Source organism: Temnothorax longispinosus, chromosome 9 (assembly GCF_030848805.1).
Source record: "Temnothorax longispinosus isolate EJ_2023e chromosome 9, Tlon_JGU_v1, whole genome shotgun sequence".
Classification (NCBI taxonomy): Eukaryota; Metazoa; Arthropoda; class Insecta; order Hymenoptera; family Formicidae; genus Temnothorax; species Temnothorax longispinosus.
The window spans coordinates 6,745,936-6,761,279 of record NC_092366.1 but is presented as its reverse complement, the minus strand read 5'-3'; the positions used below and the strand labels follow the sequence as shown (position 1 = coordinate 6,761,279).

Here is a 15,344-nt window from a genome sequence, read left to right as displayed (position 1 = left end):
CTGCAATTTCGTAACGAAGGTTTGGGGGAAACCCCGGAGTTTTGTGCAATTCATGATGAAGTTCGAAAGAGCGATCGGTGGGAATCGATAACGGCGGCCGAGCGACGACCTCTGCCACAAAGCCTCGGAAGATGGCGGCGGCGGCGGCGGCGGCGGCGAAGACGCGGTGGTGAAGGAGGCGGTGTAGCGGTGGAAAGTAGCCAAGTAATCAAGTCGCCACGGCAGTTGGCGGCGATCTTTCGAACGGTTCGTGAGTATCGCACGAGACCTGCGTGGGCACTACCGCATGAGAACGGCGCGCTCCGTAACTCGTGCCTACCGTCGGACAAGCCTGCGCTCAGGAATGAGGTAACCGCCGGCGACGGGCTCGATTCTTAGGCGTTCTCAACACGTAGAAACTATCACCGGCGAATAACTTGGCAGGTGAGCGTTCCGTTCCCTCGATCGATTCTTCGATTCCCGCTTCGTGGCAACGCTACAAGAATAACGAAAACCTTATTCTCCATTCATGATCCTCGGGTCTTTCCCGTATCGATATTTTCGGATTGACTCATTCATGCGCACGAGATCTCGACTTCGAGGCCGAATATGAGAAACTGTGGCATATGATTCAGAAACAAAAAGACGAAAAGCAAGTCACGTTATTATAAAAAAAGATAAGATACGACAGTTGCGCGACGGATCTATATATATACGTATATATGTTTCTTTCCTTGCTCCGATTTTATTTAATTTTGTTTTATGTATATATTTCTACTTTTTTTTTTATAGATATACATACAGATATAGAATTGGAAAAATGTATTTAAAATGTAGTTATAAAAATTAATGATTTTCTTATATAAAATTTCTCATGCTTGTGTCCGCAAGTTTTTACAATATTGCAAGTATTATAGTGTTATCATATATTTTTGCCAACGTCATTATTATTACCGCAATGCTAAAATTAATTTTAACATTATCATTATTACGTAATGTTGTATACACAATTAATGAAACATATCACCTATTCGCTTATATCTCAAGTCGTTTCCCGATACTTGTCGCCAAAATGAGTCACACGTAACGTACGAGTATTTCCTTGAACGTAGCAGCTACTCGCGAAAGAAACCACATGGAGTAACCGCGACTTGTACGGCCATGACGTCTTTATCTTATATGCCAGTATGTTCGCATGATGTAACGGCGTGCCGATATTTCGGACGCTCGCCGGTAGCCGCTCGCGCATACCTCTCTTCCTTTTTCCGCGGCGTCGCGGAAAAGGCGGCGTTATCATTGTGCAAATTTTAACGTAATAAGCTGACACAGGTGTGATTGGATGTGCCGGATGTGCGGGCGGAAAGAAAAGATGGTTCGGCTTTTGAGGCAGACAGCGACTTTCTGGCCAGGTGGTAAACCAGTTTAGCGGCTCTCATGGTCGAAACTCGTAGTTTCACGCTTCCACGAAGGATGATATCTTTATCATCGTTGGATTTTCTCGCTATCTCGAAATGTAAACCATTTCGGACCTGGCTGCGCTCAAATTCCTCGAATACTCATTCCAATATTTTGCAGTTGTCAGTATATACGTTAACACATTCTTTAACGTGTGAAATATCACGCCGGCGATACAGACTAAAGCAATATGTTGACTCTGATTCGGAGACACATGAAACAAATTGCTGATTTGCAACATCTGAAACGGCAAATTCAAAACCGATATCACGTTTCTGCCGGGGAACACGAAAGTGCGCAGAGCCCGCCCGATTTCATTCTTCTCCAAGAAATTAAATTCTGTGACGCATTAAGTTCTCGCATGTACATACCTTATTCGCGCGGACGGTCTTTCGTCCTATAAATGTCATCAAGTCGACGTTCATCGAATATCGGATATATTTAGCGGCTCCCTGTACAGGTATATCTTTAGCATACTCCCAAGTATCTCATGTCGTCCAGATTTTACTCATCCTGAAATATTTTTCATGATTTCCTCAAACGTTCCGTAAGCTCGAACTTTTATTTCGTTTCAATGGAAATACTGGCTAGTTTAAAGCGTTACATTATATCTGTTCGTTGCGTTGGTATTACTTGTAAGTACTTTGAGGACGATCAGTTGTATGTACATATAAGTTTACGCGGTTTCACAATACTAACCTGGTGTTGTATACATATATTCCACATAGATAACTCCGGCGTCCGCCTTGTTTTTCTCCCCACTCGATTTGACGGTTTATGAAGAGTTTATCGTTGACCCGTTGGCGTGTGGTAAAATCGAAAGCTTTCAGTTATGAAGAACGCAACCCTTGGAGTGGTAACTTCTGATAAGGTAATAGATAGTTACCATGTCGACTTGCGTTTCCTTAACGATGTTATTTGCAATTTGATGCGGTTCTGCTGGATTATCAACCCAGTTTCTTATCGTGATACCGTGTGCTTATTCTTCACCGCTTTCAAGTAGGAATTTATATTTGAACGAAGCATATGTTTTTACGCCACGCGAAAAATGTGAATACTTTGTCTATCTTTAGTCCCATAAAGCGCAATTAATTATTTATACGCAATTATTTCAGTGATTAAAGTCATTTAATTGGTACGCGATCTCATGTTTTTTTTTGTTTAGTTTTACAAAAACGGTTATCATATTTCTCGCGGCCGAACGATAAACAAGCGCGGGATAGGATGCGGAAGCTTCTTTCACAGTCCTCTTGCAATTCTCTTACAAGTCTCTTGCAATTCTTTTGCAATCCCGAAAAACCCTCTCTTCTCCGCACGTCTAAAATTAATCTCCTTTTCAAAACTTGGCGACGACAAAATTAGCGCCACGCGCGATTAAATTTACTTGGTTTTACAGAAAATATATGCGACGTTTTTTTCGCTGTCCAATTGTCTCGGAAAGAGGTCAGATCAGTTCTGATCACATTTTAGGCGCAGAATTAACTGCAATTAACAGGAAGTTAAGCTCTAGGTTTAATGACCGATCTAGCAATTGTCAAGCGGGTAAAGGATCGAATCAACTAATGACAAGTTAATAGATCAAGCTTATTACGGCGACTTGGACCAGCTTATCTGATGCAGTTATCTGCTCTCGTAACTCATCTTTTTCTTCACTAGGTCGCCCGCATAACAATGAGCTCTTTTGATATCGCAATAAGATAAATTAATAAGACACGCGGTTGGTGTACGTCTAATCTCATTGTCAGGTCGGTCGCACGCTCTACACAACAGATACGATTAGATCGCGGACTTTGTCCTACAACCTGGAGCTTTCTATTCCGTTATGAGAGGCCAAGGATTCGTAAGGACTTTTTCAAGAACATCGATCTCTAATTATTTCGCCTGATTATCTCGTGAGTTTAAGTGCCATTTAATGTAAGAGGTTCCGTCACGGCCGATCATGTTCGATAACAAGCGACAACAAACATAGCGAGGATAGGTCATTGTCGATTACGGCATTCGGCAATGATATATATATATAATATATATATATATATGTGTGCTCTCGGCAAGTATATACTCGATCACAAATTACCACTAAAGCAAATAAATCGATGAATACGCTTAGATATCCATTCGTTTGCTCACATAAAGTCACGTAGGAAGTTAACGGTCGTCTTTCTGTCTCGTTTCAAAATAGAGCGTTTGGAGGGTTGTCTTGCCGACGGTTTAGTGAGTCGTTGCTACCACTATTTTTACCCTCGATCTTAATATCCGACATTGCTCGACAGAAACTGTTACCATGATGGTGTTTCACCAATTCTACCGTCACTGATCAAGACTCGGCGAATGTGTTGCAGAGAGATGTGATTTCAACGTGAGAAACATCGTTAGTTCGCTCTAACGTACATAGGAAATTTGCACTCTGTACTGCGAACTCTCGTCGCATTTCTTTTAGATTTTGTATGCTACATCATCTATTCATACGTTGTGAGCATGCAATTATAATTATATATATCATTCTTGATATATCATCCAGACATTTTAACTGCTAGACTAGCAAGAAGGCATAGAATAGAAATGACAATAAAGTATAATTAGAAAGAGAATGGTTTGCTTGTAGAAAAATCTCAAGAATATTCGCGTAATTCAATTCTTAAGAAAAATACTGTTATTCGGGAGATCTCAGATATGACACATTGAGAGAAATTCTGTTCTGCAGGAAATACCGAGCGTATAACTCCTTCGTTACATCTGCCCTTTGCCTCTTCTAATAATTAAAGTGTCAGATTATCGCGTTATCTATATGCTCGCACATATGTGCGCGATTGTTTACTTTATCCAAGCAAGGCCGAGTTCACGAACCCGGAAGTGGCAAAAGCTAACGCTCTTTCTACATGTATAATACAATCTCGTTTAGCATGATTGAATAGCCCAACGCAAGTATCTAATCACATTGTAATCTGATCCTAAGTAAACGAAAGACATCAAAATAATCGCGGAATTTAATCGCTACTTCAAATTCTCTTGCAATTTAATGTTTATGTAGCTTAATATAACTTTTTTAGTGTACAATAACTTTCCTATTTTTTTTTCTTAAATTGAAAATTATGACAATTACAATGGCGACAATAGCAAAAGTTTTTAGAATAACGGTAGTGAGTCAACAATGTCTTTTACGTCTGTACGATAAAACACAGCGAATTGATATATCAGGTGAAAACGCGGGACTGAAATATAGCATAGCAATTTTGCATAACAAATTTGCACATCTATATTTACTTGTCAAATAATGTTGCAAAGTGACAAATAATGTTACTGCCAACTGTAGGCCTGGAGTTATCTTACGTGTGCTATTTCTCGCTTTTAAATCACAAAAGTTTCAAAGGTCGTGCTTCAGAAGATAAGAATTTACGTAACATAAAATGAGTCTGGACCTGTATATATAATTTATCGGAGGAATTCTGTTTATCAATTTACCGAAACCTTAATACTTAAAAAATGTGCAATAACGTCAATATAATGCAATAAATTGTATAAATAAAAGTTACGTGTTGCGATATGTGCTCATAAATTTGCTGAATCCGTGCAAAATTTTCGCAAAGCGACGTAATCAAAATATTGATCGTTTCTCGTATGTATTTCAGGTGACGGATAATACATCAACAAACAAGTCTACAATGGTAAGCCTCGATTCGCAAGACACAGCTTTATCTGTTTGCGTATATTTATAATTTATTCACATCTCTATTTGCGTCATAATTATCTTACGCAACTCATTCACGCTGATATCATCTCATGTCATTACAATAAACACATTGCATTATAATCTCGCTTTTAACGTAGACCGATGTAAGAGAGAAGCCGCCGACAGAGTTGGATACCTTCCTACCTCAAGATGGATCCAATCTCAAGGACGGCGTTCTATCCGTCAAGTAAGATTCCGATTGATTTCAATTGCAAATGTTAATTGACAGTGAAAAGAAATATAACTTATAATGCATAGGTATGCGGAATATAAGATACTAAAAGCTTTGTATTGACTTATTTTCAGATATAAAGTACAAGTTGCGCCACGCGATGTCGAAGTCACATTGGGCGATGAAAAGAGTTTCGATCCCTTCGCGGAACGCAAAGTCGACAATCCGACAACGTGAGAATCAATATCTTCATCCTTTTAATAATAATCCTGTGACGTGAATTTTATTTAAAAAAAAATGGATAAAATTATTTTTATGCATTCTTTTCGTAGAGCGAATTCTGTCGTTGCACATCTGATAATATATTCGCGCAAAGAATAAATATACCATACAGCAATTACAAGTTATAAATAACCAAGACGGTATCATTAAGAGATATATATCATTAATGGTATCATTTAATTAAAATAATAATTTTATCTCTCTCTCTTTCATGATGTAATAAAAGTCAAATAAATTAGACGTAATTAAAATATATGCTAGACATATGTAAATTCTTTCTCTAAGTTTCTTTAAACTAGATATTATTTCACCTTTAACAATTTCAATAATATGAGTTGATTGCCACGAGCAATGCGACGAGTTGTAACGCAATACGAGAAGCATTCGCATTTTTATCATGGTTAATAATTTTTAATGATTCGGAGCGACACGATTAATGCATAAGCAACTGAACTGTATGACGCTTTCAGGGATTGCGATACATTGACGCACTTACTAAAAGCTTCTCTTGGCACTGGAATACTGGCTATGCCCATAGCTTTTAAAAACGCCGGATTGGTGCTGGGTATCTTTGCCACGATACTCGTCGCATTCGTGTGCACGCATTGTGCGTATATTCTGGTGAGTTTCATGAGATAAATGTTTAGTGTTTAATCGTGTAGTTATCACTGCCGATAACCTTTTAGTTCAATTTTTTTGTAAGATGGAACTGAACGTATAATATCCATTTCCAGGTCAGATGTGCGCACATGCTTTATAAAAAAACCCGAAAGACGGAAATGGGATTTGCTGAAGTTGCCGAGACAGCTTTCAGCATCGGACCTCAATGGGCGAGGAAGTTCGCGAAACCTTCCAGGTTATTAATTTTGTTTTTCGAAAAAAATAATAATAATAATTAAATCCTTTAGCAACGTTTTTAGCTAACGGGTCATTTTCTCTTTCGCTCACAGATATCTCATACAAATCAGTCTGTTTACCACGTATTACGGCACCTGCAGCGTGTACGCAGTAATCGTGGCTGCTAATATCAAGCAGATAATCGAGCATTATCAAGACGTTGACGCTGGCGAATACAACATCCGGTTAATCACCGCTTACTTGCTGGTGCCGCTGATACTTCTCAGCTGGATACCCGATTTGAAGTACCTCGCGCCAGTTTCGATGGTGGCGAATATCTTTATGGGAACAGGACTGGGAATAACATTTTACTACCTCGTTTGGGATTTGCCGCCATTGTCTTCAGTGCCTTTAGTAGCTACGATCGAGAACTTCCCACAGTTTTTCAGCATCACTATCTTTGCCATGGAGGCGATTGGCGTGGTGATGCCCCTCGAGAACAACATGAAGACGCCACAGCACTTTACGGGAATCTGTGGAGTTCTCAACAAGGGAATGTCCGGTGTTACGCTTGTATATATTTTCCTTGGGTTCCTCGGATATGCTAAGTACCAAGACGAGACATTGGGTAGCATCACTCTGAATCTACCGACGGAAGAAATGTAAGAGTTTAAGTTGACAAAATTGTAATTTGACTCATATAATAACATATATCCAATCTCATTTTCTATATTTTGGTTGTTGATCATTTCACAGAGCGGCGCAAATTGTGAAGATACTGATTTCGTTAGCCGTCTTTTGCACCTTCGGTTTACAATTCTACGTGTGCCTTGATATCGTGTGGAACGGAGTAAAAAACCGTTTTGAAAAGAAACCGATTTTAGCCAATTATATCGTAAGGACGGTTCTAGTAACAGGATCAGGTACATAACCAGAGAGATTTTGATTTTCAAGTATCTACAAATTGTTGATATACCATGAAATAACCATTCTCGTATTACAGTTCTCCTTGCTGTGGCAGTACCGACGATCGAACCGTTTATCGGCCTAATTGGTGCATTTTGTTTCTCCATTTTGGGCCTTCTCATTCCGGTCTTCATTGAGACCGTAACTTACTGGGACGTCGGCTTCGGACCAGGAAACTGGGTAGCCTTGAAGAATGTAATTATATGCGTGATAGGTTTAATGGCATTAATATTTGGATCACGCAGTGCTATAATGGATATAGTGAAATTGTACTCTCGATAGGATATTTTCCGATTTTTTTTATCTAGTGCAAATATTTCAACGCATATGCAACGAATTTTTTTATCATGTCTTACAATTAGATCCGTCTTCGATATAGCTAGGTATTTTAGAACGAATCCAGCGTGACAATAGGCTCACGGACAGATGTTATTGAATTTCTGGACAGAATCGATATATATTTAAACTGTATATATTAGCTCAGACCTTCTGATATATTTCCTGACAGTAGAATCTTCTAAAAGCATCAAATATTTAGACCCACGTTAATCCTAATAGGATATTTTTTTCAAAGAATTAATTTATTTTTTATTCCTATTTATGTGAACAAAGAACATGGAAAATTATCAAACTTATAAAATAACGTATACGGCTATATATTATATTAATTATATAGGACAGAAATTAAAAACAAATATAGATTTAGGAGCAATGGCAGTATTCATTTAACAGGAGAAAATGCAAAGTAATAAATGATCGTGATAATTCATTATCACGATCGTAATGTGCGAGTGTATCCTAAAGGATGCGTGAAGTTCCTGTAGGAAATAATTTCTATATTATCGGAATGTTATATTATTTAATTTCATACAAAAGTTCCGTATTTAAATGAAATTATAATTTAAAAAGTTTCAAGCGCTAAGTCGTCAACCTATGGAAATCCTTTTCACAATCTTATTTGACAGAGATGTTTCGATAAAAAAGTATATCAAGCGTATTTCTGTTAAATTCGCTCAAGCGTGCAATATAATACGGTATCAATTTATATGTTAATGTTTAATGTTGCAAAAATATACAAAAAGAAAACATAGTAAAATATATTTTCGTGAAAAAAAGCTATTGAAGGATGTGGAACCGCATTTCGATAAAAAGTGCCGAGTTGCATGAAACGGATGCGTGTTATTTGTATGGAAAAAATGTTGCTCAAGTAAAATGCTTCACGCAGTCTTCCTACATTGCATTTAAAATTAACATCAAAATATACCTTTCTGATATATATATAGGAAACACGTATATATATACCCTGTTCCTCTTTTTTACGAGTGGACAAACGTTTGTATCAATATAAGCGAAAGTTGTACTATTTGTAACAGAGTTTGTAACACATGGCACTGGCTGGAGTTACGTAAAATATAAATAATTTTACATTTTGTAAAGACAGTTTTGTTCCTCAGATCATCTTCCATTGTTCATCTCGCATAGAACATCAATGCTGTTGCCATGATGCAATTATGTTTTATTATCATGACTAATCATGTAGGAATTGAAAGAGAAATAATTTGAACGTTCTATAAATAAAACAATCTTTTAATTAGTCTTCTTTTACGAACTTATAGAGAACTTATCACACAAATATATCATATATAGAAAATAAAATATTAAGACTACAGAATAGAGCAGAATAGACGTTCTTTGCTCATTTTCAATATACAATATAGAATTATGTACACCAGGTATTTTGCAAACGGTCGATATAAGATCCAATTAGCGACGGCATAAGAGCTAAAAATTATTTCTCTAGCGGCGCGTAGTTAAGTAACTTCTCGATCAAATCCACATGTCCAAGTAGCATCCTGCGACAGCAGTATCGCTTCAGACCTAGGGCGTCCAAGGCGTCTCTATAATATACAAATCATCCCCGTAGTCGCATTTCATCTATTTCTCTCGTTTGAGATATCAGCATTAAGATGAGACGATAGATGATTTAGTAAGAAGCAAGAAAACTGCATGCCAGTAGGAGTAGATTGATAATTCAGTTTCTAGGTTAGAAATGAAGACCGGACGCTCTTACCCTTCGGTGTACTCCGCTTGAAGAAGTCCGAGATACGCCTCCCACTTGTTGCCAATCACCTTTCCGCAAGTGAAGCACCGCACAGGAATGATCATCGCGATGGCTCGCGGTTCGCAGCTCGGTTTATTTCGATCTTTTGTAACGACGACGATCCGAATCTCGTGCACGTGCAGGGAAGCGCGCAAAAAAGCGCTAAAGGCTGACTCGGCTAATTGACGTCGCGTTGACGGCGCCACTGTAGTCGTAACTCGCGTGTCGCAAACAACAACAACATTCAATAATCGCCGCTGAAAAAGGTACTTTGATTATCGAGAATTTTTTAAATTTTATTCACATCAGATTTATATATACAAAAGTTTGTGATTTTATCGTCTTTCGTCAGTCGGAGTTAAGCGCGCGAACGTCTTTCGGAAGAACGGCCGGAGGCACCGACAAGGTACTTTTAACCCTCCAGCAGTGAGCAGACGCGTGGGATGTATTTTGCAGGTTTCTCTCTGATTTTATCCACAACAACATTACGCGCAAACGGCGCAAAGCACGTAACGATATAATATATCATTAGGCTTCTTTTATAATTTATTAATATCGCCATTACAAGTCTGCAGTTAAATTGATATCGACAGCCGATAATATCGATACGCATCAATTATCCTCGGGCCTCGGGGGTTCATCGCACTCACTTATCCAGGGCTATCTGTCTCTACGTCGTCGGTACGAAGACAAGTAGATCGTTCGTGGCGAGTTGCGAGGAGCGTTGGCCGCCATTCTCCTACGCGTTCGATGCACGCCGAAGTCGAGACTCGAGACTCGAGCCGCGTCGCGGAGCGGAACAGCTGCGATCGAAGGGGTCGCGAGTCGCGATGGCTGGTGGGAGCGCGCGCTTTCGCGAAAAGGGGGGGCGACCGACGGTGGTGTTGTTGGTGAAGGGGGGTGAGACGTGAGAGGGGGAGAGCCACGATCCGGATAGCGGTAAGCGGCGGCGAATCGGCGATACGCGCGCAGCGTACACAGAGGCACACGCATGTAAGTACGGACGGAACAGGACGGAGGAACTGGAAAAGGCGGCCCGCGGTAGGGGAGAGAACTCGCGTCGTAAACACGCACGCACGCACGCACGCACTCGCGTACGTACATACGGCCAGCCGGAGCAAATGGAGTGGACTGTGTCGCGCTTTCTCCTTTATCGTCCGCTGAATGGAGGCACGCTGTGAGAACACACGGTACTCGGCCACGCTCCTCGGGATCTTCGTTGTAAGGATCGCGCGTCGTCGGGCATAGCGGTGCTGAGCGGTGCCGAGGGGGGAAAAGAGAGCGACGGTTCGTCCATCTGTCTATTTGACTCGCGGCACTGCCGCGGCGGCGGAATTTCCCCGCGCCGGATTTGCGTCGCCGAATCGGCCGAATAACGGCGGCGCGAAGCGACGCGACGCGACGCGACGCGGGACGCGGCTAGCGGCGAGCGGCGCGGTGACAGCGCGGATGGGTTATGTCGGCGGTCGCCGTGTCCGACGACTCCAACGCCGACGTTCCCGTATTCGACTCGCGCCTCGCGCCCCCCAAACGCGCCAGCCGTCGGCGGACGTTCCTCGGGATCGCCGGGAGTCGAGCCGTGCCAAGGCAAAGCGGAGCGGAGCGTTGCCCGCGTCGCGCGTCTTCCGCGTCGGCCTGTTGTCAAAATCAGCTGCCATTGCTGGCTCTCCTGACGCTCCTTCTCTTTCTCTATTTTCGCTCGCCATGCCAGACGTCGCGTCGGCGATCTCGCGGACGCTCGTAATTCACCCGAACGCTCCGCGACGCTCTCGCGACTCGCTCGCCGAGTCTACTCTTCTCCGATCTGTCTTTTCGCGCTATCGTAGCCTTGGGAAGGAACCGTCGATAAATCGTCAGATTTTCTTTTTATACGATTGATTTGTGGTCGAGGTACATTGTTTTGCCTACATTTTGCAGCCGATAAATCTTTGATCCTTCGGGAGAATTCTGTCTCGTGAGACAACAAAGAAGTTGACAAATAACTTTGTTAAACGGACATTGATGCGCGCTTAGAAACGTATTTATTTATATTCATATAGTTGCCAATGTTTTTATTCATAGTGCTTGAGGATATGTTGCAGGCTCGAGAGACTGGAACCTCGATTTACGTCCGCAAAGCAAAGAGAAGAAGACGTCAAGCTAGAGCACTTGAAAAAGTTAGTGTGAGAAGCAAGTGGGTGGTGAATTTAATTAAGGACGATATAGAGAGCAAGGGTAGAAGATAAGTACTAGAGTGGTAAATGCAGTGGCTGCGGAAGCGATGGACCCATCGATGTTCGTCACATACACTCCTCAAACAAACGGAGTTCCACTGGAGTCCAAGCTTGCTACCTACATGGTAACTCGTCATTTTTTTACCACAACGGTAATAAGATTATCTTGGATAATCATTATGTGTAAATCGTCGCATACAGAATCGCCAAAGTTCTGGCATAGTTCCGAGCACGAACTCAGTGACCAAGCATTTGTCCAGTCTTTCTCTGGACCCACAAAAGAAGGTAACTGCCAGTCCCGAATTTGTGCCAGGAAGAGGCCTTACGGGCAGCAACAGCAGCTCGCCGAATCTCTTTAACAACTCCTATACCCATTCGCAAGAAAACGTGGGTGGCACTACATACTTCTATTTTGGGAGTGCCGGTAGCGAAGCTGTCGGAGCCGAGGATGGCACTGAGGCTGTAAGCACGCCTGTTTTAATCTGTTTTAAATGACAAGATGGATAACGATGAGATTCTTGCATTATTCCTTTATCTTTAATATATAGATCGGACCCATGGCAACAGGTCACATTGGCTACGTCTATCCGGGTACTCCCTCGCATCTACAACCCGTGAAAACGACGAAACCATCCTCGTCCAGTAACTCCTCCGCTCCATCCACACCTCCCCCTCAGGCCGCTTCTAGCTTCTTCGTCGGCGAAAGCTTGCGACTGGAAATTCTGCAGAAGAACGCATTGACATTGGCACAACCGGATATAGTACGATTTCCTGACTTACCTAATGAGGTTGACAATTATCACGAGTTATGTCCTTTGGAGCCAATCCATAAAACCACCTCGACGGCCCTTGGATATCAAACTTCCACGTACAAGGCCACCAGTATCAAGACTGGCACGCGATACTGTTTACGTCGTATTCATGGTAAGTTTAAACTTCACTGGTGGATACTACCAGTAAATACCATATATATATGATATTACCAGCTTAGCGGTTTACACTCTGTTGAACTTGATGTTCGTAGAGTTCCGACTCAACACCAAGTGTATGGTATTGGTCGACATGTGGAAGCGATTGTCACATACAAATCTGGTTCAGCTAAGAGAAGTCTTTACCACCAAGGCGTTCGGTGATCATTGTCCGTATTTCAGATATCCTCGCGTTTATTTCGTACATCCTATACGTGCGCATTGTGTCATCTCACCGACCTTGTTTCTTTTCACAGCCATGGTTTTTGTATATGATTATCACCCTGCTTCGGAGACATTGCTGAATAAACATTTCACCTCGACGGAGCTTAACGGTTACACCGACCCGTTCTCGTCGGATCCCAACGCGCCACGGCCTTATAGTCATACCAAAAACACCATTCTAAGACAACAGCATAGTAGCATGCTACCGGAAAGTGTTATTTGGAGCTACATCATTCAACTCACTGCCGCATTTCGTGTTATTCATGCCGCTGGTTAGTATCTATATATTATTTAGTACCCTCTGATTTTCTTAAAGAATAAGGAAATATATTTTATGGTATACGTATATAATTTTATCTTTATAAATTTTTGAATTTTTGTTTTCAATTTCTCTCGCTAATTTAATTTTGTGTTCAACAGAATTAATCTAATCTGTGTTTTACAGGTTTGGCGTACAGATGCTTAGATCCCACTAAGGTACTACTTACATCGCGGACACGACTTCGTTTGAGTTGTGTCGCTATTCCAGACGTGGTCACTGGAGATGGTGGAAACAACACGAATCCACTCACCCTCATCCCACATTATCAGCAAGAAGATTTAGTAGCACTCGGCAAGCTGGTCTTAGCACTGGCATGTCGAAGTCTTATCGCCGTCCGTCGCGAGAATATGTCAGCCTCCATCGAGCTGATCACACGTTCCTACTCCACCGACCTTCGAAATCTTATCCTGTATGTCCTGTCAATTAGTTGTCAAATAGTTTTAATAGCATCACTTGATTTAAAGAGCATGGTAATAAGTATAGAGTTATTTATTAATCCACGAAAAGAGTCTTTAGCGTATCTCCTAAATTTGTTGTGGTTAATTTGATTGAATTTTGTCATATGCAAAAATGCTAATGTGTCTCGATGAACAGAGCAAGAAAGAATTATATGATTTCTAAATTGTCATAATCCAGTCTATAATGACAAATTAGAAGTATGCTTAAATAATAAATATGACAAATTTTTAGGTACTTGCTGTCAAATCAACCCCGTAAGAGTGTCACGGATCTCATGCCAATGATTGGTGCGCGATTTTATACACAGTTGGATGCCGCCCAGTTACGATTAGATGTTTTCGAGAACGAACTTGCCAAGGAACTGGAAAACGGACGGCTATTCAAATTATTGGTCAAGCTAGCAACTATCAACGAAAGGCCGGAGCTTAATATGGAACCTACATGGGCAGAGACGGGCGATCGTTATATGCTCAAATTGTTTAGGGACTACGTATTTCATCAAGTGACAGCTGATGGAAGACCCTGGTTGGATCTCGCGCACGTTGTAGCTTGCTTGAATAAGCTCGATTCAGGCTCGCAGGACAAGGTAAAATAATAACTCTTGAGAATCTTTGAATGTACATAAAATATGTGTATACATAAAATAATCTTAAAACGTATCATTACAGATATGCCTCATGTCTCGAGATGAGCAAAGTGTCCTAGTGGTAAGTTATGCGGAGCTACGGCAATGTCTGGAAACGTCATTTGGCGAACTGGTACAATCTACAAAAGATGCTGTTTAAGGATGTGTCCTCGATAGCGCATACTCCGAACCATAAATGTGATATCATCACTTAGCGGTACTATCATTTTACTCTTTATCAAGATGCTGGAGAGTGAGAACTGTCGAATTGTGTTTGGTGATATAAGAAATAACGCGCAACTCAGTTTTGTATACATGATTTTGCTCGTCGGATCAATTAGGTACGAACGCATTATAAATGCGTTGCATTTAGGATGTAAGACGTTAAATTTTCGGGTCTTTAAGTCTTAAGGATTTATAGAATCCTTAAATCTTTGGGTTTTTGGATTTTCCAGTTTGGATCTTAGGATCTTTCGACGCAGGAATTCTCATTTATGATGTTTGGTTCGCTCAATCTCGCATTTCAAAGTGTCGAGTTTTGTAATCCTTGTATCCAGGGTCTCGATTCTTGCATTCATTCGCAAGAGAAGCGTAGGTGTAAATTCTGCTCTTACAGAAAAGTTGCAAATTGATTGATTATCACATAGCTTTTAGCCAAGCAATTTGTAGATTTTCCTGTGCCCCCAGTTGAATCTTTGAATTCTTGTGTCAAATGATCCTTGGATCTTTGGAGTTCTGATCTCTTGGAAGTTTGAAGCGTGGGTTTTGAAGGGTATCATGTGATTTCGCGAATCAGCGAGGATTTGGATTCGCTGTAGAGCCCATTACGGTACTATACAAAATTGTACACAACTTAACAATGCAGTAAACTCGTAAGGAATCTTAAGACAACACCTAAACACGCTCGGTGTCTAGGATAGAGACCTTAGTTTTTAGGATACAGCATTAATGGTAAGCATTAATTTTGAAATAAATGTTTATTTTTGAAAGCAATCCTAACTAATGTTGTCATT

The 15,344-nt window shown here is 41.0% G+C and overlaps 3 protein-coding genes across 11 annotated transcripts; 2 read left to right on the top strand and 1 right to left on the bottom strand.

Moving 5' to 3' along the window:
• Positions 1–284: 284 nt before the first annotated feature.
• On the top strand, positions 285–8,854 carry Path (solute carrier family 36 member pathetic). 2 transcript variants are annotated; one of them, XM_071788267.1, is made up of 9 exons: positions 285–423; positions 5,061–5,096; positions 5,260–5,348; positions 5,468–5,566; positions 6,086–6,236; positions 6,350–6,471; positions 6,566–7,114; positions 7,209–7,375; positions 7,456–8,854. In XM_071788267.1, the coding sequence occupies exons 2-9, from the start codon at positions 5,094–5,096 to the stop codon at positions 7,698–7,700; spliced, it is 1,425 nt and encodes a 474-aa protein (XP_071644368.1). In that variant the 5' UTR covers positions 285–423; positions 5,061–5,093; the 3' UTR covers positions 7,701–8,854. The 2 variants fall into 2 exon arrangements, with proteins under 2 accessions (XP_071644368.1, XP_071644367.1); XM_071788266.1 differs by lacking the exon at positions 285–423 and adding an exon at positions 2,252–2,305.
• A 130-nt stretch (positions 8,855–8,984) lies between these two features.
• Rpb10 (DNA-directed RNA polymerases I, II, and III subunit Rpb10) lies at positions 8,985–10,309 on the bottom strand. The gene is made up of 3 exons (XM_071788284.1): positions 10,170–10,309; positions 9,490–9,776; positions 8,985–9,316 (listed from the first exon to the last, which is right to left on the bottom strand). Exons 2-3 carry the CDS (start codon positions 9,582–9,584, stop codon positions 9,208–9,210), a joined length of 204 nt encoding a protein of 67 aa, XP_071644385.1. The 5' UTR covers positions 9,585–9,776; positions 10,170–10,309; the 3' UTR covers positions 8,985–9,207.
• Pan3 (Poly(A) specific ribonuclease subunit PAN3) lies at positions 9,769–15,324 on the top strand. 8 transcript variants are annotated; one of them, XM_071788246.1, is made up of 10 exons: positions 9,770–9,785; positions 9,872–9,975; positions 11,601–11,857; positions 11,934–12,194; positions 12,281–12,656; positions 12,757–12,870; positions 12,958–13,197; positions 13,371–13,656; positions 13,938–14,292; positions 14,375–15,324. In XM_071788246.1, the coding sequence occupies exons 3-10, from the start codon at positions 11,780–11,782 to the stop codon at positions 14,489–14,491; spliced, it is 1,827 nt and encodes a 608-aa protein (XP_071644347.1). In that variant the 5' UTR covers positions 9,770–9,785; positions 9,872–9,975; positions 11,601–11,779; the 3' UTR covers positions 14,492–15,324. The 8 variants fall into 8 exon arrangements, with proteins under 8 accessions (XP_071644345.1, XP_071644347.1, XP_071644348.1 ...); XM_071788244.1 differs by having other exon boundaries at positions 9,769–9,975; XM_071788247.1 differs by lacking the exons at positions 9,770–9,785; positions 9,872–9,975 and adding an exon at positions 10,321–10,512.
• Positions 15,325–15,344: the final 20 nt, after the last annotated feature.